We start from the raw sequence: 16,388 nt of genomic DNA, 5'->3' as shown, positions 1-16,388 counted from the left end.
GAATTTCTTCAATCTGATAAAGGCACTTAAGAAATTTCCACAGCTAACACAATACTCAAAGGTTAAAGAATCAAAGCTTTGTCCCTAAGATCAGGGACAAGACCATGCCTGCTCTTGCCATTTCTTTAACACTGTACTAGAAGTTCTAGTTTGGGCAACTGGGAAAGAAACCAAAGTAAAACGCATCCACATCAGAAAGAGAAAAAAAAAAACAAAAAAACAAATGTCCTCATTTGCAGATGACATGCTGTCACTTATAAAAATTTTAAGGACTCCACATACACACAGAAAAATTATTAACGCCAATTAATGACTTCAGTAAGGCTTCAAGACACAAGATGAATAGACAAAAATCAGCTGCACTTCTATATACTTGCAATGAACAATCCAAGAAAGAAATAAAAACAATTTCATTTACAATAGCAACAAAAATACTTAGAAATAAGTTTAGCAAAAGAAGTGTATTATTATACTAAAAAACTACAAATATCACTGAGATAGACTAAATAAATGGATAAATCTCTCTTGTTCATGGATTAGAAGAGTTAATGTTTTTCAAAGTCAATACTCTTAGATTCAACACAGTCCCTATCAAAATCTTAGCTGCCTTTGTGTAGAAATTAATAAACCGATCCTAACATCCACAGGGAAATACAAGGGACCCAGAGTATTTAAAACAATCTTGAAAATGAAACAGTTGGTGGACTTACCCTTACCCACTCCAAAACACACGGTAAAGCAATAGTAATCAAGGTAATGTGGTACTAGCATAAGGATAGACTTAAAGATCAATGAGACAGAATTAACAACAGTCCAGACATTTATGGTCAACTGATTTTCAAGAACAGTGCCAAGTCAGCTTAATGGAGGAAATATTAGTCTTTTCAACAACGGATGCTGGGAGAACTGGATACCTACATGGAAAACAATGAAGTTGGACCAAAAAAATGAAGTTACACCTCGCACCAAATATAAAAATTAACTAAGAAAGGATCATAGATGTAAATATAAGAGCAAAAACTTCAAAAGTCTTAGAACAGAACACAGGTATAAATCTTTTTGATGTAGGATTAGGTAACGGTTTCTTAGGATATCTAAAGAACCATCAACCAAAGAAAAATTAGATAAACTGAACTTCATCAAAATTAAAAACATTTGTGCTTTCAAGGATACTCTGAAGGAAGTGAAAAGACGATGGGCAAAATGGAAGAAAATATCTGCAAGCTATCTATCATACTGAACTAGAATCCAGAATATATAAAGAACCACTAAGCACATGAGAAGAGGCTCAACTTCATTAGTGATTAGAGAAATACAAAATCAAAACCACAATGAAATATACCAACTCATACCCACTAGGATAGCCAGAATTAAGAAGGATAGTAGTGAGTACTGGCAAAGACTGATGAAACTGGAAATTCATTCACTGTTGGTAGGAATGTAAAATGGTACAAATATCACTAATCACTTGGGAAAGTCTCAGAAACATTAAACATGGAATTACCACATGATCAAGTGAATCCACTCTTAGGTATATATCTAAGAGAACTGAAACAGTATACCCAAACAAGACTTGTAAATGAATGTTCATAGCATTTTTTTCTTAATAGTCAAAATGTGGAATATCTACACAATGGAACATTATTCAGCCACGAAAGGTAACTACTTCAACTGGCAAATCTTGAAAACAAAGTTCTAAAAGTCAGATACAAAAGGCCACAAATTGTAGAATTCCATTTACTTGAAAAATCCAAATACAGAAATCCACAGAGACAAAGATAAATTAGTGGTTGTTAGAGGATGGGTGAGCGGGGCAAATGGGAGTAACTATTAACAGGGGTTTCTTCTGTGGATGATGGAAATGTTCTGGAATTAAGATAGTGATGTTTGTAAAACATTGTGAATATACTGAATGCCACTGGATTTTACATGTTGTGATATGTGAATAATCACAATTCAATGAAAAAATGTAATCCTAAATTCTTAATATGTTACATGAAGCTCTACCTGTTTTGCATCCTGGTTTCTTCTTTAGCCCTTCTCTCATGCCATTCTCTCTCTCCCAGACTAACTGGTCTTTTAATTCCTCAAATTCACAAATGCTCTGATATCAAGACCACTGTATACTCCATTCCTGTTGCTTTGGGCAGCTTATTTTCTTAGCTTAATTCCAACTCATTCTTCAGGTCTAGGGTTAACTACTACTTCCTCGGAGACTCTCTTTTTTTAATCCTCTCAGTATGTGCATACTCCTTTTATCAGATAATAGATTCCCTTTTACCTACCTTTGTAGTAGACTTAGCTCAGTGCTAGTATAATACTCAAGTATTTACTAAAGCAATTATTTAGGTCTCTTCCATCTTTAAAATGATATGGTTCTATTCTTTTCACCTGGAACTGTAACTTTAACTAGGCCCTCCAAGGCAAAAAATTAATGAGAGGGTCTCTGAAGCCATTATATATAAAGATTATAAAAGCAAAGGGCAAAAAAATTGTCATCCCCAAACATTTTAGGAAATGCCCTAGGAACACTTGGGTGGGCTCAGCAGTTGGGCAGCTACCTTTGGCTCAGGTCATGATCCCGGCATCGAGTCCTGAATTAGGCTCCAGCAAAGAGCCTGCTTCTCCCTCTGCCTATGTCTCTCTTGAATAAATAAATAAATCTTAAAAAAAAAAAAAAAAAAGAGGAAATGGCCTAGCTGGGATCTGGAAATCAACTCACCACTTTCTACTTATAGTTGATGAATCAGTTTTCTAACAGCTTGCTCACTAATGCCTCAAGGAGAAATGAAATACACAAAAACTGTGTTTTTGAGTAGGGGAAGACATTTAGAAACCACAAATCTTTTATTTCATATACTACTACTTCAGTATCTACATTACTGAAGGTGTGAAATGACCTCAATTGTGAAATTATATCAAAGGCAGATTGCTATTCCCCACCCCCACTTTTTTTTTTTTTTTAATTAATTTTTATTGGTGTTCAATTTACCAACATACAGAAAAACACCCAGTGCTCATCCCGTCAAGTGTCCACCTCAGTGCCCGTCACCCATTCCCCTCCAACACCCGCCCTCCTCCCCCCTTCCACCACCCCTAGTTCGTTTCCCCGAGTTAGGAGTCTTTATGTTCTGTCTCCCTTCCTGATATTTCCCAACATTTCTTCTCCCTTCCTTTATATTCCCTTTCACTATTATTTATATTCCCCAAATGAATGAGAACATACACTGCTTGTCCTTCTCCGATTGACTTATTTCACTCAGCATAATACCCTCCAGTTCCATCCACGTTGAAGCAAATGCCCCACCCCCACTTTTTATTTTTCACAAATGACCCAATATAAACCCTTGTAATTCTATAGTCAGCTGAAATCATTTCTATGATGGTTTGCTTTTAGACAGTTACATTATTTAGAATAGATCAGCTCTTACGATTTGACAAATATAGACATTTAAAATGTGTAAGAACCACTGGAATCACTCTGGGATCAGGGCAGTTGGGAGCTTTTTACATGTTTAAAAATTAAAACTAAAGATAATTTCTTTTCACAAGAGTTTCAAAAGTACTAAGCACCCCAGATGTATTCCTAGCCACTTGAGACTTCTAACAGGTGGTGGTGTAAAATCAAATTACTTAAAGTGGATCTGCTTTTCTGTAGATCAAAAATTCTCAAAAATAACATAGCCCTAAGGGGATGAAAACTGGTACAGGAGAGGCAAGGGAATAAAGAGAACATCACCCTTTTTATGCATAAATCATAGATGTACATACAATATATGAACAATATATTTGTGACATTAAAGTATTATGTGGGATATTAGGGGGGAAAAGTCTAAAAATATTCCTTAAGGGTGTAATAATGAAATAAAGTTGAGAAACTCCACCCTAGACAGAAGGTAGTGATAGAATTAACCTTTCTCAGAAAAATATGGTCATTTGTGCTAGCTACCCTAGGCAAGGAATTACCACAGATCAGATAGTTCGCGGTTTATCAGAAGACATTACACTTTAGTATACACTTGAGAAGAGGCTTTGTTAAAAAGACTAGATTACTTCTATAAAGTGTTTAAAAGCTACAACATATCTTAAAATAGCAATATCTAAGATATTTATCCCCTGCTCTTAAAAACATACCTACTTTGGGCAATCTAGAGTTCCTATTTTGTTATTTATTTGTTTTTAAAGATTTAATTTATTTGAGACAGAGAGCACAAGAAGACGGGGAGGGTCAGAAGGAGAGGGAAAGGCAGGTTCCCGCTAAGCAGAGAATCCATGTGTGGCTCCATCCCAGGACCCCGAGATCAAGACCTGAGCTGAAGGCAGACACTTAAACGACTAAGCCACCCAGGCATCCACAGAGTTCCTATTTTAGATTAGACTTGATGCATTCTGTTTTACTTTTTAGAAAAATAAAGAGCTAAAGTTAATAAACCAATAGTGGAGACAAAATGAAATACTAAAAGGAATCCAAAAGAATGTAGGGAAAAAGGAGCAAGAAAGAAATGAGACAAATAGAAAACAAATAGCGAGATAGTAGATCCATTAAAAAAAAATTTTTTTTTAATTAAGTAAGCCTCTACCCAATGAGGGGCTTGAATCCATGAACCCAAGATCAAGAGTCCCATGCTCTACAAATTGAGCCAATCAGGTGCCTAGAGATAGTACATTTAAACCTAATTTAGCAATCCTACATCTCAGTATTTACTCAAATGAAATCAAACATGTCTACATAAAAACTTATAAGCAAGACTGCTGTAAAATTTTATAAGTTTAAATAACTTCTATAAAACCCAAATATCCATCACTGGTAAATACATGAATAAAATATATACATATAATAAATACAGCAAAAAGACAGGTGGGTGGGATGGATGTATATGAAGCTTTCCTTAGAGTAGGTTATGTTAAAAATAGAACAAGTTCCTGAATAAATGGGCAAAAGAATAAATGCATGGAAAAATGAACAAATGAATAAAAATCTATGGTCAAGGAACTATCTTCCTTCACTGTTCTTTGGCATTTGAAGAAAAAGCAGTTTACAGGACGTACGTAAACTCTTGGACCTCGGTTTCTCCCATATCATAGAGTAAGCAATTGCTACTTTTCTGGGCCCTTCAGAAGATTAAATAAGAGGTGAATAAAAGATTTAATATATTTGGTCCATAATCACAGAAAGCTAGAGTAATGTATAAAGCTCTGACGAAGGGGTGTGGGTAGCTAAATCCTGGAAAATCAGGTAGAATGGCTTATTATTTCTGCAGCCTAGTTTCTGGTAGCATTATCACTGGTTTACCAGAGAAGGAAAAAGACTTTTTAGCATCCTCCACATGATCCATTTTCTCATGTGCAGATTGATTATGTGCTTATACTGACAACTTATGCATTTCCCCCAACTCTTATAATGTGAGTTATTAGACATGATCATAGGATTAAGTTTATATTGACAGTGTTCCTAGGGATTTTGCTAGTTCCTTTTGGTTTCTACTGAAACTTAAGAGATTAGATTTGGTATTGTGATTTCACCTTGTTTTATTTTTATTTTTATTATATATTTTAAAATTTTTTTATTTATTTATGATAGTCACAGAGAGAGAGAGACAGAGAGAGAGAGAGAGAGAGAGAGGGGCAGAGACACAGGCAGAGGGAGAAGCAGGCTCCATGCACCGGGAGCCCAACGTGGGATTCGATCCCGGGTCTCCAGGATTGCACCCTGGGCCAAAGGCAGGCGCCAAACCGCTGCGCCACTCAGGGATTTCCTCACCTTGTTTTATTTTTTTTTTTTAAATTTTTATTTATTTATGATAGTCACACACAGAGAGAGAGAGAGAGGCAGAGACACAGGCAGAGGGAGAAGCAGGCTCCATGCACCGGGAGCCTGACGTGGGATTCGATCCCGGGTCTCCAGGATCACGCCCTGGGCCAAAGGCAGGCGCCAAACCGCTGCGCCACCCAGGGATCCCCCTCACCTTGTTTTAAATATTTACAGATCCTTAAAACTCTTAGGTACTTCTGACATTCCAATAAATTTAAACCGCAAGTAAAAACATTCCTTTGGGGTCTTTTATTTTGTTCTGATAGCAAAAGCTATTAAAACAGTATGACTTAAACCTGATTTCTAAATGAGATATCCTCTAGCAATCGAAATATCTGATGTGGTTGTTACTAATCCACTGCAAAGTACACTTTACCCCAGGGAATGTTGCTCTAAGAGAAAATTAAAACCTAGCTACCCACATCAAAACCCATGAAGTCATTAGGTGGCTCTTCAGTATATGAGCTTTATTCTCTCACTGGGCTGCAGGGCACTAGGAACCCTCCCAGAGTTACTCACAAGCACCTCCTGCAAGCAGATTTATCCAAGAATCACAAATTTACACCTGAGATGGACCCTGGGCTTCCTCAATTTGCAGAGGAGGAAACTGAGCATGGAAGACATTACATGGTTTTTCCAGGATCTACAGGTGGTTACACGAAGAGTAAGGAAAAAAACCCAAATCCCCATAGCATCCTGAAATCATATAGCCCAAGTGGTCCTGAAGGTGGGCTGAATTATTCTAGACTAATGTGATTTGGATGGTGGAATTATGATTTTAAAGACTTTTAAAAATTTTATTATTGAGACACAGAGAGAGAGAGGCAGAGACATAGCAGAGAGAGAAGCAGATTCCCTGCAAGGAGCCTGATGCAGGAGTTGATCCTGGGACCCCAGGATCACGCCCTAAGCCAAAGGCAGATGCTCAACCACTGAGCCATTCAGGTGCCCCAGTTTGTTCTTACACATTTTATTTATTCATTTCAGAGAGAAAGCGAGAGAAAGCATGATTGGTGGGAGGGGCAGAGTAGAAGGAGATGCAAACTTCCTATTGAGCAGGGCGCCCAATTCAGGATCCCAGGATCACGACCTGAGCTGAAGGCAGAAGCTTAACGACTGTGCCACCCAGGCACCCCTCCATCAGATGACCATGATGACCACTATGTGACTAACTAATAATAGGGGGAAGTTTTAGGTATAAATTATTCCAAATCTCAAATGTCACAATGAAAATACAAAATAGTGAGCAACAATGGCTTACTATAATACAAAAAATTACTCAATTACCATCAGTCATTATTTCCTTTTACTCCTAAATACGTCTCTAACATAAAAGAACTATCCTTTATGTAAACTTACTGACAAAGCTGGACAAATAGGTAAGATAGCATGCCTGAGTTTCCCTTTTTAAAAATATTGTCTTCGGCCTACTTTTCAGTGGAAGTTGTAATGAGTAACAAGTTAAATAGACTGAAGGAGAAATATAACTTGAAAAGAAAAGGAAGATAAATCCAAATTTTAGGAACTGAGATACCAAGAGTCTGCCTTTTCTTCTTCCTATTTATGGAGAGAGAAAGCTAAAGAAAGAGATGCCTGAGGAAGAAAGTAAGAGATACTAAATCCCCCTACCTGAAAATATCTACTTTACATATTCTAACAACTTTCCAGAAATTACTAATTTAATGATTACTTAAAAATGTAAGCAATTCTTGGGAAGACTTTACTTACAGTGCTTTATATTATTAGATCCATAAATAACAAAGTTTCTGTCTATAAACAAGTTACCTAAAAGGACCCAGAAGACACATACACAGTAACCGTAATACAAAGCAAAGGTAGTAAAACAAATAGGACTTTATGGGAGGATAGGGGATTGAGAAAGTATGCCCAGACTTGGGGAAAATTATATATGTTACAAAGAAGTGAATCTTGAAGGATGGTTGGGAAAATCCCAAAAAAGCTCATGAAAAGCACACATGGAGAGGATGTTAGGGAAATGTGCCCAGTTTGGAGGAAGCACACGTATATGATGGAGAACAGGTGGAGATACAATTGAAAAGACAGAATGGGTAAGGATCCAAAAATGCTGTAAACTGCATCAATGACATATTTTTATGAAAACAAACAAACAAAAAACAAAAAAGAAACACAACCTGAATAAATAACAGACAACAGAGTAACAATCTGACTGAATGGCAGGTATTCAGTAGGCAAAAAAAAATGTTATGATCACAGTTGTTTTATAAATATTTATACTGTCTTAGTAATATACAGTGAATCGGATCAGTGGCTCTGAACCTTTCAGGTGTGTCAATTCTAATTCTGCGTGCCTCCAAATCTGCCCCCCCCCCGCCCCCCCGCTGTGTGATAGGAAACCTGACCCCACACAGGCAGTGTTTCCTAGGCTCTATGTCAGCTGGCTTCTGGCTGTGTTCAAACAATGGGAAGCACTGGTGGGAGACGGGAGGGCAGTTGGAAGAAGCCATGTTGTTTTCCTCCCATTCCCTCTTTGCCTCAGTAGAATCTCCTCTGGGACTACTGCTCCCTCACCAGAAAAGTCTACCTTCCATCTTCCAGAGAGAGAATCCAGCCCCTGGACTGCTTCACGTCTCCTAGTTTTCCTGATTATCAGAGTGGCTTCCTTCTGCTGCTATTCTCTGAGTTGGCTCACTTAAGCTGCTTTGCGTCTTAGTTTTTCTATCACCAGTGTAACCAATTCCCTCATTAAATCCCCCCCACGTTAAATACTCAGATTGGTTTCTGTTTTCCTGAATGGATTCTGACTCACACAGAAAGAACAAACCTATTTAGAAACTAAAAAAAAAAAGTTCTGGACCTTTCACTTATAAAAATGCCCCACCCGACACAAATCTTTACAGTTTTGAGGGCTTCCAAGAACTTTCAGAGCCTATTTTATTAATCCCAGATCAAGAAAGCTGAGGACAAAAAGGTTTCAGTTTAGGAAGATGAGAAAGTTCTACTGGTAGATGATGATGATGGTTACAGATTGATGTGAATGTACTTAATGCCAAAGAACCGTACACTTAAAAATGGCTAAAATGTTGTATATATTTATGTCATGTATATTTCAAAAAAAAAAAAATAAGTAAACACGAGCAATGAGAAAACACTCTAAGGGGTTCACAGAAGTGATGTACAATGCTGTTGAAGCACTTAAGGAGAAATTAATAGTTATACTTGCTAGAAAAGGTTTCAGAGATTGTAGATTTTATTTGGAGAAACTTGCAGGTACTTTGGTATGCCTAGAGCATAGAGGAGACATTGAGAAGCAGCTAAGATCAAGCAGGAGAGACAGGCAGGATCAGTCCCACAGGGCTCCTCGAACGACATGCTGAGAAAACCGAACTGGTGTCCCATGGGTAATAAGCAACAGTCTCCTTTATTTTGGCAGGTACAATATTAACAAAAAGTCCAGCAGGACAACAGCTGGATGTAGCTGAAGAACAAGGGCTGGTTACATGCAGTGAGGTGCAGGTCAGCGTGTTGAAGAATAAAAGGGAGGTGGAAAGTAGAGTTTATTCTTTGATTTGTAAAAGGGCGGCACAGAGCATGACATAGAATGTGAGGTGAGATCTAAGTAAAGTATTTTGGGGTATGTGGCGGGGAGGGACACATGTCTGAGGGTAAAAGAACCTTATTTTGTGAACTCTAAGGGGAACTTCTCTATTCTTAACATTTGGCAGTGTCTAATACTAAGTACCCGAAATTTCTTTAACATTATGAAAAAAAAGGAGCGAACAAAAAGAGAGGTGAAGATGGGCAGGGGGTACCAAAAGAAGAATCACGACAAGACAGTTACAATTTTACGCCTCTCAGTTGTGGAATTACAGATCTCTGTGTGCTGATATGAGTTTCAAGATATATTAGAAGAGTAATGAGTGTGGGGAGATTTTCTTTTTTTGTATCATGTATTCTTTTGCATAACTTGAAATTTTAATAAGTGCACAGTTTTTTTTTCTACTTTTAGAATATGTGTAGTGTGAATGCTTCAGGCATTTTTTTTAAACAGTAAATATCAGTGGCATGATTATATGAGAAACAATGACAGAAGTCCCACAGAAGGCATAACCAGGGGCACAGTAAATAGGATTGGTGGCAATTAAAAAGGAATGTGAATGACAAAGATTTTTTAGGATAAGAAACAATGAATTTGGAAATTTTGGAATTTTTATCTATTAAGAAAGTAGGAGTCAAGCAGAGCAGCTGGTTTGTGGAGAATACAAGTGAATTATTTCCGTCAGAAAATTAGATTGCCTTAAGACCAGTTGTTTTTAACAGGGAATGATTTTTCCCTCTAGGGAACAAACTGGCACTATCTGGAGACTTTTTTTTTTTTTTAAACTGTCATTAAGTGGGGGGTGGGTGGGAGTGGGGTCTTATTGGCATCTAATAGATAGATGCTAGGGATGCTGAACTTCTCACAATGCACAGGACAGCTCCCCATAATAATTACCTGGCCGCAAATGTCAACAGGGCCAGGGTGAGAAACCCTATTAAAGATTAGTTACTGAAACTGGAGTTGATTACCACCAAATCGCTAAAAGTCAAATTCTTAAGCAAACGATATGCCTAGAGGAAAAAATAAAGCACGCCAATATTCATCTGGAACACTGAGAGTCTACTCTAAATTAGTCTACTTTATGGATATAATCCTAATAAATATAACAATTACAAGACAGCCAGCTTTGTCTCAGAAATAAAGACAGATCTATTGATAATTCAGTTGTAATAAAGCAAAAGATGAACCCGCCATTAACAAAATATTAAATGAAGTCATTCGCTTCTCCAAAAAAAAAAAAGGGGGGGGGGGGCGCCGTGCAGCCGTTACCCTCTCGTTTCCTGCAAAATGTGCTCGCCAAAAGCCCTGAGCACAAAGGCCAGTTTTCCGGACAGGGCTAAGTATTTTAAAAAGGAGTAAGACAAATGGGATTTTTCTAACAGTAGGGTAAACGACAGTAATCGCTGCGGACACCACGGGAAGTTTCATCACAGATGTTTACCATGTACTTTCAGGGGTGTCGCGTACGACAAGGTCTGCAAACCGCCGGCTTGGGGGTCTGAACTCCCCAGGGCAGCACGAATCTCTCTAATTCTTGCCGGGGGCACACAACCACCAAACCCGTTTGCCCACACAGACAATACGCCCTGACAAGAGGCCCGTGGCACCAACCGTCCCCAAATGGAGGAGAAACGAACCAGAGGACTAGAACACGTTCGACGGGAAGGCATTTTCCTCTGCGAAGTTTCTGGCCGGTGGAAAGACGAGGAATTGGGGCTGTTTTACACCAAGTCAGCGGGCTATCTCAGACCCCCAAGCTGGGGACCACTCACTGTGGAGAGGGAGGGCGGGAGCGCGAGGGGAGGACAGGGAAGAAGACCCCCGTCCGCCCCCAAATTCCTAGCTGGAGGAGCGAGTACGAGAAGGACGTCGCGAAGGTCTTTCTACAAGACCCGGAGGTCGGGGACGTCCTCGTGCTCTCCCATCCCTGACAAGTCTCCTTCCGGGGGTCCCGACGAGGCGTGCAGGCCTGGCTGCCCCTCAGCACCCGGGCCTCAGGTGTTCCGCCGCGCCTCCCCTCAGCCCTGCCTCGCCACGCCGCCTCCGGGGAGCGCAACATCCGCGCACAAAGAGGCTCTCGGGGCCCGAGCGCCCGGCCCCAGCGGAACCGCCGCCGGGCTCGAGCCGCAGACGGGGAGGCACAACACCAGAGCCTCCCCGCCCCGGGAGAGCCTTTGGTCCCGAAGGTCGTTCCGTCCTGCTCAGCCCGGTCAGCACGGCCCGTCCCTCCCGCGTCCGCGCTCACCCAGCACCAGCCGCGCTATGTCCGAAGGTAACAACATGACCGAAGCCGCAGCGGGAACCGCCACAGGAGACGAGACTCAGGTACAAGCCAACAGAGCAGCGACAGCTCCTGCGCCGCATCTCCCGGTTCCAGTGGCGGTACTGAACCCGCGGCAATTTGTCCCGCCTCTTTCACCCCGCGTCCGCCAATCGCTTTCGCGGAAGAAAGAAAGGCGCCGAAATGAAACCCGCCTCCGTTCCCCTCGGAACTGTCGTCACTTCCGCCCTGAGAGTCGGACAGGCGGGGCCGAAGGCGACGAGGAGGTGGGAGGACGGCGCAGCGGCCGACGCCAGGGGGCAGGCGGGGAGTGCAGGCTCGCACGCCATTGGCGAGAAGCGCGCAGGCGCGTTTGCTCCGACGAGCCAAATATTTTGAAGCCAGAGCGCACCGAGCGCACAGCGTGCGGGGGTCGGCGCGCATGGGCAGATGGGGCCTGCTCCCGGGTGACCCCGGCTTCTTCCGTGGGAGACCCGGACTGCGGGGTCACGCAGCGTTTGAACCGGAAGCGGGAAGACTGGGTTTCCAGCTGGCTGGAGCCTCTGTGGCCGCGGGGGCGTGGAAGGCAAGTGGAACCGGGATGTAGGCTGCAGTCGCCGCCGCTTTGGCTGTGCGAGGGCACCGTTAGGGGCGTGGGAAGCAGGCGGTGGCTTCTGCGTCCCGGGACTGGAGCCGCTCCGTGCCGGCGCCCCGACGACCGGACTCTCCCGCCCTCCCTCTCTCCGAGCCGCTACCGGGCTTCGCCTCGACCCTTCGGAGTGCCCCCCCCCCCCGCCCCCCTGTCTCTCTCCTGTCCCTCCTCTCTCTCTCCTTCTTCCTCGCGGGTTTCGCCTCGATTCTTCCAGATGCCCTGGTGGGCCCTCCTGCGCGTCCCCTTTCCCTGCCACCGACGGCCCAGATGGAACTAGATGACTAGCCATGTTTCCCCCTCTTTTCTTGATTAGTTTTAATCCGCGAGCCTCTGCTGCGGCTCACAGGAGAGTGGCGCGGTGAAGAGCCCCGACTCTGGAATCTCCTTGCTGGACGTGGAACTGTGGCCGACTGGTGTGTGAGCGCGCTGTCCTGTCTCTCTGTCATAATCCTTGCAGGTGGGGAGCTCCCAGGAGCGCTCGCTGCAGTTTTCACCAGGTACCGACAAGAAAAAGGACTCCTAGGGCTCAAGGTGATTTTAAGGGAGAACCTAATGGCTGAGTAATATTCCATCGTATACATAGACCACATCTTCTTTATCCATTCATCTTTTTTTTTTTTTTAATCCGTTCATCTTTTGATGGACACCGAGGCTCCTTCCACAGTTTGGCTATTGTGGCCATTGCTGATGGAAACATCGGGGTGCAGGTGTCCCGGCGTTTCACTGCATCTGTGTCTTTGGGGTAAATCCCCAACAGTGCAATTGCTGGGTCGTAGGGCAGGTCTATTTTTAACTCTTTGAGGAAACTCCACACAGTTTTCCAGAGTGGCTGCACCAGTTCACATTCCCACCAACAGTGTAAGAGGGTTCCCTTTTCTCCACATCCTCTCCAACATTTGTTGTTTCCTGCCTTGTTAATTTTCCCCATTCTCACTGGTGTGAGGTGGTATCTCATTGTGGTTTTGATGTGTATTTCCCTGATGGCCAGTGATGCGGAGCATTTTCTCATGTGCTTGTTGGCCACGTGTATGTCTTCTTTGGTGAAATTTCTGTTCATGTCTTTTGCCCATTTCATGATGGGATTGTTTGTTTCTTTGCTGTTGAGTTTCATAAATTCTTTATAGATCTTGGAAACTATCCTTTTATCTTATATGTCATTTGCAAATATCTTCTCCCATTCTGTAGGTTGTCTTTTAGTTTTGTTGACTGTTTCTTTTTGCTGGGCAAAAGCTTCTTATCTTGATGAAGTCCTAATAGTTCATTTTTGCTTTTTGTTGCTCTTGCCTTCATGGATGTATCTTGCAAGAAGTTACTGTGGCCAAGTTCAAAAAGGGTGTTGCCTGTGTTCTCTAGGATTTTGATGGAATCTTATCTTGTGTATGGTGTAAGAGAATAGTCATTTCATTCTAATGCATGTGGATGTCCAATTTTCCCAGCACCATTTATTGAAGAGACTGTCTTTCTTCCAGTGGATAGTCTTGCCTCCTTTGTTGAATATTAGCTGACCATAAAGTTGGGGGTCCGCTTCTGGATTCTCTATTCTGTTCCATTGACCTATGTGTGTGTTTTTGTGCCAGTACCACACAGTCTTGATGGCCACAGCTTTGTAGTACAACCTGAAATCTGGCATTGTGATGCCCCCAGCTATGGTTTTCATTTTTAAAATTCCCCTGGCTATTCAGGGTCTTTTCTGATTCCACACAAATCTTAAGACAATTTGTTCCAACTTTCTGAAGAAAGTCCATGGTATTTTGATAGGGATTGCATTAAATGTGTAAATTGCCCTGGGTAACATTGACATTTTCAGAATATTAATTCTTCCAATCCATTAAGATGGTATTATGCTGAGTGAAATAAGTCCATCGGAGAAGGACAAACATTATATGGTCTCATTTTTGGGGGGAGTATAAAAAATAGTGAAAGGGAATAAAGGGGAAAGGAGAAAAAATGAGTGGGAAATATCAGAAAGGGAGACAGAACATGAGAGACTCCTAACTCTGGGAAACGAACAAGGGGTGGTAGAAAGGGAGGTGGGCGGGGGGTGGGGGTGACTGGGTGAGGGGCACTGAGGGGGGCACTTGATGGGATGAGCACTGGGTGTTATGCTATATGTTGGCAAATTGAACTCCAATAATAAAAAAATATATATCTTAAGGGAGAACTGTGCAGGTCTGCAGGGAGACCTCGGATTGTTCGCTTACCTCGGGAGGAGGGAGGTAGGGGTCTTCCAGGCAGGAGGGGCAATGCATATAAAGGCACACAGCTTGGAAAGTTTCTGAAGCTCTGGAGTGGGGTCTGGCATTGAATGAAATAGATGTAGGCCTTTTCAGCATGTTGGGGTCTTTGGGATGGATGAGATCACGTCAGAAGCAGCCAGGGTGGGAAGTAGGGAGATAGTTTTGCAGGTGTGGGTGGAAGAGGAAACATCCAGAAAGACTTAGAAAACAAAGGAAGAAAGAATGGTAATTGCTAAGGTTGATTGAGCATTTGCTGTGTTCCAGACACTGCGTTAAATCCGTGCATGAATCCTTAACTGTAACTTTGAGGTAGGTTCTGGTATTGTTTTTCATTTTACCCATGAAAGAACTGAGGTTTTGAGAGATTCATTAGTTAGTGCCCAAGGTTACACAGCTTGTAAGTGGCAAGACCAGGCTTTGAACCAGTACAAGCTACCTACAGAGCCCACACTGTTACTCCAGAAAAGAATGGCATGCCAAGGGCAGTATTCTATGTGGGAAGATGGGATGTAGGCATCATTGTCTAATTCTGTAAGGGGATCAACTTGATTGAGATCTAAGAAGGAATGTTGGACTTGCCGCTTCAGAGACTGTTGTTCAGGAAGTATGTACGGTTTCAGTTGCATGTTGGTAGGGGAGTTTAGTTCTGGATTAATGTATTAATCGAACTCAACCTTATGTCTCAGCTCTCTTACTCTAGCTGACTACCCCGTTGTTACTTCGGTTTTCTTTCAATTCCTCGAACATAATCATGCACTTTTTTTTTTTTTTGCAGTTTTATACCTTTATTTGACAATCAGCGATTAGTTCTCATCCACATTAACAGTTTGTAGATTTTTGAAAGTTGTGATAGGTACATAGGTAACCAGCGTGTAGAGCTTGTTTGGTGAATCTTCATCCTCGTTATGTTTTCTGGACAACCGCACATGGATACGGTATGGAACATTCCTTATTCCTTTGGCCCAGACAGCTTTGTTGAGCCTGGTGTCAATGCGCACATCTGGAGTTCCCATCTCCTTCGTGGCAAATTTCCGGATCTTTTTGAGTGCCTGAGGGGCACGCTTCTTGAAACCCACTCCATGGATATGTTTGTGAATGTTCATGGTGTGTTCTCTGATCACTACCTCGTTGATGGCAGAACAGCCCTTCTTCTTCTCGCCACCCTTCTTTGCGGGAGCCATTCTGCCAGGCCCTAGTTGGAAAGGAAGACCATGCACTTTTTCATCTTGGGACCTTTTGGTGGTACTAGTGTCCTTCCTTGAGATATTGGTCCTCTGGCTCTTTTTGTGATTGACACCACTTCAGATCTTGACTCTGTTGGTAACCTCTACTGAGATGTGTTCGCTGGCAGCTTATCAACTGATGCTCTCAGTTGTATATTTGGTTCCTTTGAGTCATATATCAGTTATGACTGCACAAGGGTAGGATTTTGTCTCTTTAATTCATTATATGCCTGGCTACCCCTTACAGAGTGCCTTGAACAAGTAGCTGCCCAGTGAAAGAATGTTTCCTGACTAAACTGTTGTGTTTTCTTCAAAGTAATCAATCTTTGAGGCGGAAGAAAGAGAAACAGTAGGAGACGAGCAGAAAAACCACAACTTGAAAAAAAAAAAAAGTTTAGGGCTGCATCTTCTGGAAGTGTCACATGGTCAGTAAACTTGCATTTTTTTTTTTTTTTTTTTTTACATTACAAAAAACATCTTTTGTGTACTTAGAAATAAATGTGTCTACATTTATGGTTCTTTGGATATTGTTAAGGTGTTTTCACTGGTTACAGTCCTAGTTTTATTTTCCTTTTTGTCTCAATCAAGAGGGTTTTAAACTAGGATTCAATATGAAGGGGCAAG

The 16,388-nt window shown here is 41.8% G+C and overlaps 3 protein-coding genes across 13 annotated transcripts in view; 1 reads left to right on the top strand and 2 right to left on the bottom strand.

Moving 5' to 3' along the window:
- NPAT (nuclear protein, coactivator of histone transcription) overlaps positions 1 to 11,933 on the bottom strand; it is a 67,204-nt gene extending 55,271 nt beyond the window's left edge. For all 9 annotated transcript variants that reach the window (XR_011995829.1, XR_011995832.1, XR_011995834.1 and 6 more), the window contains exon 1: positions 11,638 to 11,933. Coding sequence is in view for 1 of the 9 variants with exons in the window: in XM_026006788.2 (XP_025862573.1) it covers positions 11,638 to 11,674 (37 nt within the window). In the remaining 8 variants the exon portion in view is untranslated. The remainder of the gene's footprint in view (positions 1 to 11,637) is intronic.
- A 60-nt stretch (positions 11,934 to 11,993) lies between these two features.
- Positions 11,994 to 16,388, top strand: part of ATM (ATM serine/threonine kinase) — a 119,411-nt gene continuing 115,016 nt past the window's right edge. Inside the window, exons 1-3 of one of the 3 annotated variants that reach the window (XM_072729896.1) lie at positions 11,994 to 12,238; positions 12,618 to 12,801; positions 16,081 to 16,189. The gene's annotated coding sequence lies outside the window, so the exon portion shown is untranslated. Of the gene's footprint in view, positions 12,836 to 16,080; positions 16,190 to 16,388 lie in introns of all 3 variants that reach the window. The other 2 variants (XM_072729897.1, XM_026006789.2) reach the window with 2 other exon arrangements.
- LOC140594705 (large ribosomal subunit protein eL31-like) lies at positions 12,161 to 16,150 on the bottom strand. The gene has a single exon (XM_072729898.1). The coding sequence runs from the start codon at positions 15,720 to 15,722 to the stop codon at positions 15,345 to 15,347; it is 378 nt and encodes a 125-aa protein (XP_072585999.1). The 5' UTR covers positions 15,723 to 16,150; the 3' UTR covers positions 12,161 to 15,344.

Source organism: Vulpes vulpes, chromosome 12, assembly GCF_048418805.1.
Source record: "Vulpes vulpes isolate BD-2025 chromosome 12, VulVul3, whole genome shotgun sequence".
In the NCBI taxonomy this organism is placed as follows: Eukaryota; Metazoa; Chordata; class Mammalia; order Carnivora; family Canidae; genus Vulpes; species Vulpes vulpes.
This window is presented reverse-complemented; position numbering and strand designations above follow the sequence as displayed.